The sequence below is a fragment of the Gossypium hirsutum genome, chromosome A09 (assembly GCF_007990345.1).
Source record: "Gossypium hirsutum isolate 1008001.06 chromosome A09, Gossypium_hirsutum_v2.1, whole genome shotgun sequence".
Lineage (NCBI taxonomy): Eukaryota > Viridiplantae > Streptophyta > Magnoliopsida > Malvales > Malvaceae > Gossypium > Gossypium hirsutum.
Window position 1 is genome coordinate 74,542,954 of NC_053432.1, and position 15,792 is coordinate 74,558,745.

General features: G+C 30.6%; 2 protein-coding genes across 3 annotated transcripts; one reads left to right on the top strand and one right to left on the bottom strand.

The window, feature by feature from the left end:
* The first annotated feature begins 1,265 nt into the window (after positions 1-1,265).
* On the top strand, positions 1,266-5,960 carry LOC107959913 (E3 ubiquitin-protein ligase RFWD3). Of its 2 annotated transcripts, none has more exons than XM_016896090.2 (13): positions 1,266-1,698; positions 1,989-2,064; positions 2,163-2,252; positions 2,341-2,385; positions 2,502-2,582; positions 3,165-3,255; positions 3,492-3,529; positions 3,995-4,105; positions 4,204-4,343; positions 4,427-4,466; positions 4,583-4,645; positions 4,720-4,910; positions 5,058-5,960. In XM_016896090.2, the coding sequence occupies exons 1-13, from the start codon at positions 1,394-1,396 to the stop codon at positions 5,167-5,169; spliced, it is 1,383 nt and encodes a 460-aa protein (XP_016751579.2). In that variant the 5' UTR covers positions 1,266-1,393; the 3' UTR covers positions 5,170-5,960. The 2 variants fall into 2 exon arrangements, with proteins under 2 accessions (XP_016751579.2, XP_016751578.2); XM_016896089.2 differs by having other exon boundaries at positions 5,093-5,960.
* Positions 5,961-9,862: 3,902 nt separating this feature from the next.
* On the bottom strand, positions 9,863-11,800 carry LOC107959912 (probable xyloglucan endotransglucosylase/hydrolase protein 32). The gene is made up of 4 exons (XM_016896088.2): positions 11,384-11,800; positions 11,197-11,297; positions 10,880-11,097; positions 9,863-10,563 (listed from the first exon to the last, which is right to left on the bottom strand). The coding sequence occupies exons 1-4, from the start codon at positions 11,577-11,579 to the stop codon at positions 10,194-10,196; spliced, it is 885 nt and encodes a 294-aa protein (XP_016751577.1). The 5' UTR covers positions 11,580-11,800; the 3' UTR covers positions 9,863-10,193.
* Between the last annotated feature and the right edge of the window lie 3,992 nt (positions 11,801-15,792).

Here is a 15,792-nt window from a genome sequence, read left to right on the forward strand (position 1 = left end):
AAAGAAAAAGTGAAAGCTGAAACCAAAATAAAACTTGCTTCACATATTCTTGTCCCACAGTTATAAACCCTCATCGTCCATCATCGCTTTAATGAACCAATTTAGATCTCTCAACGACCTAGTCCACAAGCTCGCCTCACTCAAAGATCTCACCAATTGTGACCTGTGACAGTCCACCCTCAACAAAGTTTTCCGAGCTTGTTCCCTTAACCTCCTAACCAACTCCACGACCACCTTATCTATCTTACCTACAACATTCTCGCCCTTTCAGAACTATGTTTTTTCACAAATTTTTCAAACAAGCTCTAAACTTTCAATGACTAAAACAACCACCATATGAAACTTACCCTCAACTGTACCCAAAACAATTTGATTCCATGCTCCTTTTCTCTCTTTGGTTCATCCATACTCAACTTCCAATCAAGCTTGCTTGGGAATATCCAATAAGGTTTGATCAATTTTATCGTATGCTTAATTTTATTCGTCAAAAATAAAGGTAAATGAAAGGAATAATCTACACAATTCTGTAAAAATTTAGAAGAAAAAATTTGTTTGATATAAAGAATTCAATTTATGGTTAGATTTGATTAAGGGTATGATTTTTTATATTGATTAGTTAAATACAATTTTAGTTTCAAAATTAGGTTATATTCAAATCAAGGTTTGATTAAGAATGATTGATATTTAGTTTTCAGTGAAATTTAATTTAGAAATCATGTGAAAGGAACAAGGACTTGATTTATTTGGTGAGTAAATATTATGTTTTTGTAGTGAAAAATATGAGAAGAGATAAAAGTAAAGGGGAAGAATAAAAGGAAACTAAAAAAAAAGAAAAATTAAATTGTTCAAAAAAATAAAAGTATAGGGACTAATTTTAACAAATAAAAAATATAAAAAAAATACATTAAAAGAAATTGAGAAGGAGGAGAACAGAAGGGGAAGGAGGAGAGAATGAAAAAGAAAAGAAGTTCAAAGAATATAAAAGAAAAATATTAAATTGCTCAAAATAAAAAAAATATAAGAACTAATTGTATAATTTAACCTAAAATTTTTATTTGAAATGATAATTTAACGTGCTAAGTAAGCGTATTGTTATACCATTAACAACAATTAACACCCAGTGTTACAATAAGATAAGTAAATGACTAAAACCTAATATTTCAAACATAAATGACTAAAATATAATATTAGGAAAAAAAAGTGACTATTTTGGAAAATTATCCAATATTTTTCCCATTAAATAAATACCGAAAATTGCACTCACCGACTGGCTAATATAATTCATTTTTTTTCCTTCTAACATCTGCCTCCAAGAAAAACCTCTCCAATAAACGGGAAAAAAGGGGGAAAATCCAATCTTTGTTTAGTCCTTCAACAGAATCCTAAATCTCAAATGCCAAACCCTAGTGACTACATTGCACTCGGTTCAGAATCTGAAGAAGAAACTGAACCAGAATTAGAAGAAGATTCCGAAGAAACCGAAGAAGAACAAGAACAAGAAGGGTTTATTCCGTTGATGGAGTCTCCCGGGGTTTTGGCCGAAAAAGAAAGCAAAAATGGAGAAGCTACGGTGTGTTCCAATGCGGGAGAGAGTGGGGAAAATTCTCAAGGGAACGAATGGAATCGTGGGGACATCGATGGGTTGTTTTGCCCTATCTGTATGGAAGCTTGGACTACAACCGGTGACCATCACGTCTGGTCCGTGCATTTTACAATTCGTCTTGGAATTCTAGGGATTTTAATTGAAATTAGTTTTGGTTATCCCTTGTTCGCGCCAAATTATGAGTTCCTTGGTTTATTATTAATATTTTATATAATTAAACATAAAAAAAAACGAACTTTTTTGGATAGGAAGTGATAACTGAAGATTTTATTGTTGTATGTGTTCTACTTTCTACTAATGTTAATGATGGGTTATTTATTTATTTTTAATGTGAAATTTTGGCTCACTAGATATGCTTATCAATCGTCCAACTGCTTGGCTGTAGTTGTCTTCCTTGTGGGCATATATTTGGTTTTTCATGCATCCGGAAATGGCTACAACAACGTGGAACTACAAAAAAGGTTGATTTCATCATCAAACCATGTTATAGTTTCCAATTCTCTATGGCTGGTCGTATATGTATCTGACATTCTTGTTTATGTCATCTTGCTTTCTTAAGTGTCCTCAATGTAACAGGAAAAGTACATTAAAAGATGTAAGAAAATTGTTTGCTTCACGGGTTGTTGCTATTGATGGAGAATCACAAAAGGTCATGCTAAAATTCCAGAGAATTGATAAAGTTTATGAGGAAATATTGAAGAAGTGTAATGTTAACGATGTATCCTTATTTTATGCAGAGAATTCAATCTCTTGAAGCTAAGTGCATCTCTCTTGACAAGAAGGTAAGACTTCTTAGTGGAAAAAGAAGAAAGAAAAATGCCTTCAACTTGGTATTGTTTTGTAATAATCAGCTCTGTGAATCTTTCTGATATTCTGAAAATGAAAAAAAAAATCCTAGAATGCTGTTCTAATTAAAAAAGAAGCTGAATGGAAAAAAAGAGAAGCTTTGTTGCAACGAGAACTTCACCAGCTTAAAGAGGTATGCTGATCGTAAATGTTTTTGTTTTTGTTGTTTCTCTCTATGGTTTCTTAAAACTACCATGTCCTATTGAATTTGTTTATTAAGTACAATTTCACTGTGAACAACGAATCTTAGTTGTCCCTGTTAAATATTTGATGAGCGTCTTAGTTGTTGCAGTTTTATTACTTAATTTGTTGCTTGTTGAGTTTTCCACTTCTCCGGTACTTTCTTTTGTGCCCTGTTTTATGCAGTAGTGTTAGATGCTTAAGTTTGAGCTTGCCTCATTTGTCTTGAAAGCAATGCAATCTCACATTTGCAGCATCTAGTGCAGTCAGTTATATGCATGTTTGTTATGGCAACCAATGTTGTGTGTGGTTCAGAGTTTGAGGAAATAATATTTGGTGTAGTATAGATTTTGAGATCTCTAACCTTATTAAGTAATTGATTTTCAGTTCTTGTTCTCCAATTAGAGATAAAAGTTTGGAAGGCCTGAACTATATTTGGGTGCTTGATACATATAAATTACACTCTCTGCAGGTTGTCCTGTTTCTTAAAATAATAATAACAGTATTTTATTATTTTAATTTTTTGACTTTGCAGAAAACAATTTATTTGGAGCACTTGTTAGATGTGAAGCCTAGGACATTGGGACATCCACCTTCAATGGGAGGCTATTGTGTTCCATCTCTTGGTAATCCTTTTTCTGCCATTCCTTTGAGGAAGAGATGTATTCTCATAGGGTTAATGATCTTTATCTTCTAGTCCTTAACAATGAGATTATTAAATCATCTTCAGTAGAAACTTCTATGCATGAAATATGAGGATTGGTGCTTTTTCCATTTTCTTAAAGGCTAGCATCTTTGGTTTTTTCTTTTCATTATTTCTGGTACAGTGTTCACTTACTCATCTTGTTGTGCCAAAACCTAGGCTCAGAGTTCAATGGGCAAGGACCTTTAATATTGCAGGTATTACTCTTTCCCTTTTTTGCATTCCTGTTTCTCTTGACAACTCACTTACATGTGTGTGGCATTAGCTTATGTATGAAATGCCAATTGAAGTTCTCTTGAAGTTACAAACACTTTATTTTCATGGTTATGTGTGAACTTCATTGCATTTAGCATTACTTGGATGTTGCCCTTTCTGAATTTTCTGTGCTGTCCTCAAAAGTTCTCAAAATAAATTTATTTCATTTAACTTGTTTCTATCTATAATTTGCAACATCTATTTCACACTCACTTTTTTAAGGACTTAAATATTAGAAACATTTATCTGAATAAGATGGTGTTGGAAATAAAAATTTAAAGTCTGCTTTGTCTCTTAAAATGTTTCATTGTAATCTTGTTTGTTGTGTGGTTATAACATGGACTAACTTACCGAAGCAATTTCTTTCTTCTCATGTTAAATATACCTTCATTGTTTTGATCTTGCAGAAGGAGCTTGGGGTGGATGGTGCACGGCTATTTGATATAGATGCTTCAAGCAAAATTATATTAATGACACGGAGGTTGCAAGGGTTGGGCGGGGTGCATGTCCTTACCAAAGTAAAGTTTCTGAGCTTCAACATGAAATGTGACTATTATCATGACCTGCAGTTTCTGCAAAGAATACTCTTATAGAATTTCTAAACATGGGTTTGCAGATAAGCTTGGTAGCTCCATATACGAGACAAGACATTTCATTGCCGACTGGCTCTAAAGCTGTAAGGGATCTGCACATTTGCCCCTCTGATGGTAGCTTGTCACTTTTTGCTTCCTTAGGAAAGAAATTATCAGTTCTCAGGTAGCACCATTCTCAGATTGAATATTCATCTGACTTGTTCCTTGTATTTCTCTTAATTGATTTGATCTTTCATGTTGTTGCAGTACAAAGATAAACAATTTTATCCTTGCCTATGATCTACCGGTAAAATTTCCTGTCAGCTATAACTTCATTTACTTATTAGGTTGAGAATTCTTGTAATTCTTTTATATCCTTCCCACTAATGGAGATTCTTTGTGGTACTGATATTCGACTTTCAGGCTCCTGCTTGGTCATGTTCGTGGGATCTCAACGGTTCCCATCAAATATATGCTGGACTTCAGGTTTCAACAATGAGCTTGATTTCTTCTCCAGATAAATCTGGGTCATTGAACTAATCTTTAAAAGTTTTATGCAGAATGGTTCGCTTGTGGTGTTTGACATGCGCCAAACTGCTAGGCCTTTGGAATTTGTTAATGGGCTGACAAGCAACCCAGTTCATACCATATATTCTTTACATAATTCAACCCTTCCTTCAGGTGTTACAGCCGTTTTGTCAGCATCATCCGCCGGCATTTTTCAGTGGAACTTTGTTGGATCTGAGGAAAGGTAAGTTTTTATCATTTCATAAGAAATGTAGCTTATGCTTCTTGTGTGAATTATCAGAACCTTACCGAAGTGTTAGTTCCTTGTGGTTAACAATGTTTAGGGCCCAAGCATAGATGACTTCTGTTAATTGATTACTCTAATTTATAGGTTGTCTAAGAAACTTTTGTTCAACTCTTTTGAAGGCGACCTGTTGTTTTGGAGACTGGCAATCAAGGAGCGTGTATATCTCTTGCTTATTGTCCTAGTAGTGATGACATAATTGCTTCATTTCGCCCAAGAATTGACAATTCTAATGAAATGGCATATTCTCAACACTTACTGACTCCTGCAATTGGGCAAGGGGTTCAGGGTTCCCATGTTCATTTGAAGAGATTCGGAAGCAACTGCTATCAGAAGTTGGCTGTTACATGCGCCAATGTCAATGATGTTCGGTTACCAAGATCTGCAGTTATGAACATAGAGAGTCATGGGTGTTTGTTTGCATCAGGGGATGAACTTACGGGTGAACTGGTCTTGCAAGAGTTGCCATCTTTTACTGTTATTCAGCATCTTAAATTGCGAAAGCAGCCTATTTATGATGTAAAGTATGTGCATGATGTGGATGGAGGTTTGCTAGGTTGTTTATGTGATGATATATTGCAACTTTACGGTAATCATGCTCTAAAATAGATTTGGATGGCAACTAGGAATCTGTCGGAAAGAATTCCATTTTCAAGGATGAAGATCGTGAAATATATATATCTACCTAAGTTTAAGGCCATCTGATGGTTAAGAGTTATTGCAATGATTTTTGTTGATATTATACACCTGCCTTGAACATGATTGCAGGTTTCTGATTGTTCCCAGAGGCGATCGTCCCACATAGTAATAGGGTTTTAATCTCAGTTTTTTAGTAGCTTTTCTACTTTATTATTAATAATTCTGTTTCCCATTTAGCAAGGGGGAGCATTCTTTTTTGTCAGCTCCACTTGCTACTTATATTGTATCATAGTTACTGGTTTGCAAACTACTTAGATGATTTAGTTAATTGTATCCCATTTGAGAGTTGCATAATCTTGTTATATATGTACACGTGTGTGTCTTTGAATATTGACAGTGGAAAGGGTTGGTGTCATCTATAGATGTTATATACTTGGGAGTAGAATCAGAAAACTTAATACGGAGTGAATGGGGTAATTTTGAAATTCCGGCATATGATCCTCCTGAGTCTGATGCAAAATGATACACTACTGTTGAACGATTCTTGGGAGGCCATCATCATTGATCCTTACAAGCTAGAGCTTGAAAAGAAAAGGAAAAAAAAGGAATCATAATGAAATAAAATTATTACGAAATGCCAAAAGAAGAAAGGCCCAGACCAAAAGTAGATTTGGACTTTTGCTTGATTGCATATTTTTGGATTTTGAAAAAGAAACATTGTAGCCATTTTCATTCCCAACAGTAGTATGTTGTAAAGCTCCTCCCCAACGACCCCATTCTTTATCATTCTTCCATTTAGCAATTGTTTGAATGATTGTTGCCCAAAGCATCTCTAATTTTATTCACTATGTCGGCATTATTGTCATAATCTACGTACTGAATTCATATATCTTTTTTTCAATAATAATCGTTCTATCAGCTGCTGCCATTATTCAAGTGTTAGTATCACGCCTGTTTAAGATTCTTTGCTAGGTTGTTAGTCACCTTTCTTGATTAGAAAGTGAGTTGAAAATTTTATTGAACCAAATGCTCAAAACCCACCATTACAACCCTTGAAACAAAGATTTACTAGATTTAAAATTCGACTATCCTTTAACTGCAAGTTTCAGAAAGAAGAAACAAAGAATGATAACAGTTATCCACAGCCATAATCCTTACTGGTATTAAAGCTGCTCCAATAATAACAAGGCAAGCAATGCGACAAGTGCTTTTGGGAGTTGCAGTTAAGCAGGAACAAACTCTGGAGCGCACACTACTTTCCCAATCCAATGCAATGAATAAGTAGAGAAAACAAATACTCAGGTTAAAGAACTAAAATCTTGGGGTTGGGTATCACTTGTCACTCTTTTAACTTTTTATCATGTGCACCTGCATTATTACTACTAGTAGGTTTTCTGCTGGGAAATTTTTTTTTTCCTGTAATAAACTTCTTGGATACCACATGGCTCATTGAGTGATTCTTGGAGTGGGCGCCTTATGAATGATCCTCATCCATTTTCCCTCAATTATATAAATGATCACCTACTTATTATTAGCGTGTTCATGTTTTAGTCATTTAGGATTAAAATATCTATTTTAATCACTAATCCTACCAAAATTTAATATTTTATCACTCACGCCTTTTTTTCCTTTTGACATAATAATAAATTTAGTCCTTTAATGTTTATAGGTTCTATCAATTTGGTCCTAATTATAAATAGTTCAACAAATTTAACTCTCAACTTTACACATTATATCAATTTAGCCTTGATTCTTAAAAATTCAAAATTCAAAATTCAAAAAATCTGTAAAATATAAAATAAATTAAAAGCTCATTTTTCGATAAAAATACATTCAAAATTATAAAAAATATATATATTTTTCTCATTTTATAACATGACTTTTATTTATTAAAATAATAGTTTTATAAATAAAACAATTTAAGGGAAAAAATCATGAAAAAGGCTTAAGTAGATTCAACTATTCTCTTTTTTCAACATTAATGACTACAAACTACAGCCTAAAGTCAAAAAGTGTAAGAATTTATGTTTTTAGGGTGTTGCCTAGAACAAGTTTATTGCATTTGAGGTTGTGCTAGAAGGTGGGCATGATTGGGGTTGTATAGGTGAGGTTGAGGTCTTGGAACTTAATAGATGGAAGGTCATGACGGTAGCTCCACAATTGATTCTTAGTTTGATGGCATGACAACAGAGGATATGGAAATCGAGGAATTCGGTGTAAGAGTTATTGGTGCAATTGATTATGGAGAAGGTAGTGCCCAACACTTGACAAGTTGACGAAAATTAAGGAGCAAGACCATACTTATAATAAATAAATTATTAATTATAAAATAAAACTAAAAAAAGTAAAGTAAAAGTTTGAATCCAATTTAAGTTTTGTTTGTGAGTTTTGAAAGAAATTATATTATTAATAAAATTATTATTTTAATAAATAAATTCCATGTAAGAAAAAGAGAAAAAAAAGTATTAATTTATTCATAATTTATAATTTTGTATGAGCTTTTACAACTTTGTATGTATTTTTATAAAATCTTATGTATTTTTATAGAAAATGACCATTAAAATTATTTTTTAAATTTTTTTTTAATTTTAGGTTTTTAAGAAGTAAGACTAAATTGACATAATGTGTAAAGTTGAGAGTTACATTTGTTGTTTTTTTAGAATTAGGACCAAATCGATAGAATCTGTAAACATTGGAGGGATAAATTTGTTATTATGCCAATAAAAAATGGCTACATTAGCACTCCTTTAGTGATTTAACGAAAAAGTGACCAAAATATTAATTTTCATTTATATTAGTGACTAAAATAGAAAATTGTAAATTTAGGAGACCAAAATAGAAACGCACTAATAGTTAGATGACTATGTATATAGTTTACCCAAGTTCTTTTTAACCCACTTCAGTTGGTAAACATTCAATTTCTAACGTTATCATATGTTCTCGTTTAATCCTTTGGATGTTAAAAAGAATTGATTGACATATCTAACCAATCATCATTTGTCATGTGTTATACGCAAATGTTGCAATGGCATTATCATTCCAAAAAAACTTAAAAATCATTTAAAACTATTTTAAAAAAATACAAAATATAAAAGTTGTATAAATTTACAATTTTAAAAATATGTTAGAATTTTTTAAAAAAATTGTAAAGAAATAATATAAACTATAAAAAAAATACAGAAATTGTAAAAAAGGGTAAAATTTCTTGAAATTTTTAAAAAATAATAGAAGTTATTGTATATTGGAATGAAGTATACCTTCTCTAATCATAATATTAAAGATTTTATATAAATTTGTATTTAATTAAAAATACAACCAACTTTTATAAAAATTATATTTTAAAAATATTTTAATAAAAAATAATCATTTTTATATAAAAATTTTAATATTTTAAAGTACATCAATTTTTAGTACATGTTATAGCAACATATTAATTTGACTCGATTCCCTATTTAATGTCTAAAATAAGCTTCATTAATTTATTATCGTACACATACTCTCTTTGTTTTGTACCAAAGTTTTAATCAAATACTAGACAATAGAGGTGGACATAGGGAGAATGATGACAAATTTAAATATTTGATTTGTAATTGTGATAATAAATATTAAGGATTAAAAAAATGGATTAAAATATTTTGAGGCAACGGATGAGTATGTTAATATTTAGATATTCACTTCCCATTAAAAAAATTATTTGCAAATTTAAAATATGGGTCAAGAGACAAATCAAAACAGTAAAAATTATTATTTAAATTGAATAGTATTATTTTTTATTATTTAAATAACTTGAAAATTTTTTTATCGAAATTTATCGACTAGAGAGATCTATCAATTAGAAAACAATTATCGTAGCTTATATAATTTCAAAAGACAACAATTTCAAGTTCAAGTTTTAGTGAATATGATTTATAAAATTTTAAAAATATTAAATTTTTTAATTTTTTAGTAAATTTATATATTTTGTAATTTTCTATATTTTCTGTTTTTTAATATTTTATCAATTTTAAGTTTTTTTTTTCAAATAGCATGGTGGCATTGTATGATAGGTGATAATATATGATTGGGTTGAATATTGCAGCCATTAGACTTTAATGTTGAAAATACTGAACTGTAAATGTATAATATCACTAGGGTTTGAAGTGAGGAAAAAAAAATAGAGCTAAAGCCAGAAAAAGGATATACTTTAGAAATAGATGTCTATATTAAGCCAATTTTTTATATTAAAAGAATGAAAATGACAAAAAAAGGAAAAATAAAATAAAATAGATAACTTGGGCTTTTATTAAGAAATGATTAATGAAACAACACACTGAAACTCCCATGACCCCATTCTCCCATTTCGTTGATTCTTCCCCCTCCCTTTGTATTATTTTTCCAATCTGATATACACCAAGAGAGCAACCACAAAAAAAAAAAAAAAATCCAGTAAATTTACGTCTTTTCCTTTTCCGGAGACTTCCATCGGTATTGGTGGAAAGTGGGATCCATCTCAAAGACACCCAGAAAACAAAGTGGACAGATAGTAAATTTTTTTCACATGGAGAAGTAAAAATAAATTTTCGATTGAACCGTTATTAAGTTCATTCACTTGCTCCAACACTCTGGGGTCAAGGCATGGTTCCTTTTGGGGTCCTTGCAATAGTTATACACCATATGGTATCTTTGAACCCATCTCATTGCTCTACGTTGCTGCCTTGTTAGCCCGCCGGACCGGAAAGGCGAGGCAGAGACTGGGCGGCACCAAGCTGGCGCATAGGCAGTGCAACCTCCTGCTTTGAAGTTGGTGTACTTTGCAACAAATGGTTGGTATCTGTAATCAGCCTTGTATTTCCCATCTTCAGTAGCCCATGATGAGGCATCCCATATTGAACCATACACCCACATTGGCCTTAGAGGAAATGTTGCAGCACTCTTCCTTGGATACCTCCTTATAGGCACATCATCTACTAAGAATCTGTATAAATTATCAGATAAATCAATAAATGGAATAAATTCGAATGGTCATTTTGAGAAAAGCAAATCACCAAAATGTTCACTTTTCAAGTTCTAAATTATTAAATCTGAAAAAGGCAACAATACTTTACAACAAATGGGGACAATCCACATCCTCCCCACCATCAATTCTCACGATATTTATTATAGTTATCCTATTATTAGACATTATAATATGGCTGACAATCCTTATTTTTAATATTAATTCAATGAGTTTCTAAGGTCTACTTTCCAAAACCAATAAGATCAGCATTGATTGATTTTCTGTATGTACTTACATGATCTCCCTGGGGCTCCAAAGAATGGCATAGTGGTGAAAGTTTTTAGTTGGATCAAACCAAAGATGGAACTTCATTTCCCTTCCAATGATTTTGCCATCCCCACTCCCTCTGATATACACATTGGTTTGTAAAGTGTAAGGCTTCCCAAATGTAGTTCCAAGGAACTCTATATCCACTTCATCATGGAATCCTGGATGAGCTTCATTGTTTGATAGCTGCCATTTTTAATGATCATTTCTTTGATTTCCAATTTAGAAAACAGTGCATTAAGAAAGAATTGAAGTTAGAAATTATGGTTTCGTTCAATTTCTCACATAGAAAGCTGTTATGACTCCAGCAGTGTACCCAGGTTGGACTTTAATAGAGGCTCCAAAGTAACCAGAACGAAATGGCTTCACTGACTTGAATCCACTTCCTGAAAACCAAATTCAAAGCAATCACATAAGGAGCAAAAATAAAGATGAGATTGATTAATATAAGGTAATATAACAAAGTAAAGACCTGAAGTTCTATCAAGCCAGATTGTTAATGCATGTTGATCTAGACTTTGATGACCAGGACCCCAAAGATTTCTAAACCCACTGTAAAAGCTCATAGGCCTAAATTTAGAGCTAGGCCAGTAACCAGGAGAAGGTGGCCACCCAGCATTGGCTGAAGGAAACAAGAGAATGAGAAGAAAGGAGAGGAAGATAGCCATAGTGAAGTGAAGTGAAGAGGGAAAGCCAAGATGAAAACAATAAGTTGCTGGGGAAAAGTGGAATGATTGGGAGTGTATAAACGCTGGCGGGGGGCGGGGGGCGGGGGGGTGTTGATTTGTGACTTGTGAGAGAGAGAAAGCAACGGGACAAGGTGTAAATGAAGGAAGAGTATGGCATCGGCAGTACAGTTTGATTAATTATTAACCCTCCCCCCACCACCCCCCAAACACCAAAAAAAAAAAAAACAAAAAAAGAAGCAAGAAGATAGCGGTCCCCATTGGGACAGGAAGGAAGGTAATGAAAGGGTTAACTTAACAGTAAAATAGGCTTAAAGCTAAACAGATTTCTCATACGCAGTATGGATAAAATTAATCTAATCTTATATGGACAAGCACTGAAACCAACATAAGAATTCCTGATTGGGATAAAATAAAGGTGTAGTTGAAGAAATTAAAGTCCCTTCGTAACAATTACAAAGTACATACAAACTAATTTCCAATCCCATTCTTTGTTTGCTTGGCTTTACATGGGTGGAAAAAAGCTAAGAAAAGAAGATGAGATGAAGAACGGGGTAGATGGGGGTATCTCTTAAATGTGCTTTTTTCCCCCTGTTTCCAACAGGATCTCACTTGTACTATTAGTCCCTCTCTGCTTCTTTTTTTTCTCATTGAAAGCTACATGTATCTCTGTCTCCTCATTGTTATATAAACTCAAATGGCTTGTGTGTGTCTGTTTTAACCATTCCTTAGCTGAAGAAGGTTTTCAGTGTGGGTCACCTTCTGATTTGGAGTAAAATATGTGAGCCAAAATGTGTGAGTGAATGGTGCTTCTGTTTAAGCATCTGAGAACTGATTAAATTAAGTGGGTCATCAGCTATCTTATCTGGGGCCCTGTGTTAGATTTTGATTAAACATATTACTGATTGATCATTCAGATGCTATTATTTCGGAAAATTTCTGGTTGGTTTCTTCAAATAAGCATATACTTATGGACATGTCTTTTACCTGCAATTCCTCGTGTTATTATATATTTATGGCATTGAAAAATACAGCAACCGACTATACTGATTCATAATGGCGCTGTTTTCTGATACTCCTATTTTTTTCCTTATCATTTTTTTGTGTTATTCAATATTTGATGAAGAAAGACCGAAAGAATCTTGAACTTTTTCTTTTTCCATTTTTATGACAATTAGTAACTAAATTGGATGGGTAAAATCAGGATCTCAAGTACATTGTTGTACCCATACACCATAAACATGCACACTTGTCATTTTGTATGTAGGTAAATACAGGGAAATGCAACTTATTCTAGCTATCTACTTGGTACAAGATGCTAAGAAAGTAGACAATTTTGGAGTTTGGGTTGAGTTTAGGTTAATTAGGTGTTCTTTTCGGGATTTTATTAAAGATATAACTAAGGTTAATAAAAGAAATGGTTTAATAATAAATTTGGCTATTAACGTTTGCATGTTTTGTCAAAATGGCCATAATTGTATTTTTGAATTTTTTTTGCCATCAACCTTTGTTGTTTTTTTTCAATCTACTTTTCCTAATAGACTTAATGAAAGTACAATTAAATTTTGGGATGATGCGGAATCTCATATGTAGAATATTTTTAATGAGATGTAATTTATTACTTAGATAATCCAATAAAATAATTACATGTGAAAAATAATAAAATAAATAATACATTAAATTAAAAAATAACTCTTAATTTAAATAAAATAAACATAATTATCTAAAAAAATTAACTCAGTAGAAAAACTTCTCAATAGACAAATATATGAAAAATTGAAACCTTAAATTTATTCAATAAATTTGTTAGAGAAAGTAAATTTAAAAAAAAAAAAAGTTGATAGCTAAAAAATGCTCAAAAATACAATTAAGATCATTTTGATAAAACATACAAATGTTAGTAGTTGAATTTATCATTAAACCTAAAAAAATTTGAATTTTGGTTTCTTTGAATAATTCATGTTTAAGATTTTTGAAATTAGATCATTTTAGATCAATTTCTTTTATTAAATAAAAGGAGAACCCTTGACTGTTTGTAATTTGTAAAAAATAAAAAATAAACAAATTACCCCAGTAAATTTTAAATTGTATCTAGATTAATTTTTATGGATTTTACTTACAGGATAATATGTAAGTTTTATTAAAAAACATTATTATAACCACACATTTATATTTATTTATTTGCAAATCCGTGCTATACATGTTCTAATTTAATGTTATAAATAAATAAATATTATATATAATTTATTTTTGAATAAATTACACAAATAATTTTTCTACTATAAAAATAATTTTATTTTAAGCAACTAGAATAAAAGGTTTGCAATTTAAACACTCACGTTATATAGTTTGGTCATTTTGGTTATTCTCGTACAAATTACAAATAGCAAACTGTCGTGACAATTAAAAATTGATATAATAATAATTTTAGACCTCAACTTTTAGTATTATATTGATTTAATTATAATTTACAAAATTAATCCTCAAAATTTATAAATATGGACAATTTTATCCTAATTTTAAAATCTCCACCCATCCGGCCTCTCCCTCCCCCTCCCCTTTTTCCCCTTTTCACGAAAATACTCAAGGCTGAGGGGCACCCTCCGAAATTTACAAAAGCAATTTAATAAGGCATTATAACATTAGGCTTACATGCTATGTTCTATATCCAATAATCGTACCTTTTCATATCCATCAATTAAGGACAATATATTATAAAATAAAGGTGAGTTCCTTGAGGATACTACTAAAATTAAAGTGCACTCTATTATAAAATAAAATAATGCATAAATATACAATAAAATTTATTTGTGTGTCAAAATCCTTTCTGGGTTTTTGCCCATTTGAAGAATTCTAATGCTAATTGAATAACTTGTATGAAACAAAGTTACAATGCTCTAATCATTCTATTGGTTTTGTCGAATGATGTTAATGTTGTTTTACTATTAGATTTGGTCCCAAATGGGAACCTTATCACGTAAAGCGTAAAAAAAGAAAAAGGAAAAAGGAGAGATCAAAAATTAAAGTGCAAGCAATAAGAGGGTTATAGGACGGTGAAAAAAAAGTGAGGGTACGAGGAATTGAAAGAAGAGAAAAGGGTAGAATTTTTTTAAAAAGAAGAATATGGTAGTATACAAAAGAAGCAAATACTTGAAATTGCAATAATTTTCGTCTCCAAAAGAAGCAGGGGTAGAGAGGGAGAGAGAGGGACACGGGGGTTGAGGGGTTTTAAAATTAGGATTTAATTGAAAATATTTATAAAAATTGAGGGTTAATTTTTTAAATTTATGATTTAATTGATATAATATGTAAAAGTTGATGGTTAAATTTATTATTTTACCAATTTTTTTAATTGTTAGCTTTTCCGTTTCTGACTTTTAAAATTTGTTATTATACTGATTTTGAAAATTAATGTCTTTAATAAAAAAATATATTGTTTTCAATTTTTTTATTAATCTTTCTAATTAATAACTCTTTTATTTATAAAATCAAATAATTATTGTCAAATATCATTATTTTTAGTGAATACAATTTTTATATGCGTAATATTTATTTTTCAATCCATATCATGAGTGTAGTAAATCTTAATATTATATATTTTTGTGTGAATGTTTGAAATATTTTACATATAAACATAATGATATTTAAAATAATTAATTAAAATATTTCACATATAAAAATATTTAAAATATCATGCCTACAGTGTAGATGAAAAAACAATGATATTTGAAATATTTTTCATATAAAAATAAAATAATATTTGAAATAATTATTTGATTTTATAATATTAGAAATCACCATACCCACAATATAGGTGGAAAAAATAAATATTTGACATATAAATATTATATATAAATAAAAATATATCAAAAAATTAATTGATGTTTTTAAAAATAAAATATATTTTACATAACTATAAATATCAATTTTATCATAAAATGTTTTTATTATATAATTTGTAATAATTATTTAATTTTATAAGTAAAAGAGTTATTAATTAAAAAGATGAATTAAAAATAAAAACTTGAAAATAATATATTTATTAATGAAAAATAAAAAATTAAAACAATATGAAATAAGAAAATACAAATGTGCTTAGAAGAGGAATTGAACTTAAGACTCAAGAATAAAATCACTATTATTTAACCATCTAATAAAAAAACTAATATATTATAAATAGTAATTAAAAATAAAA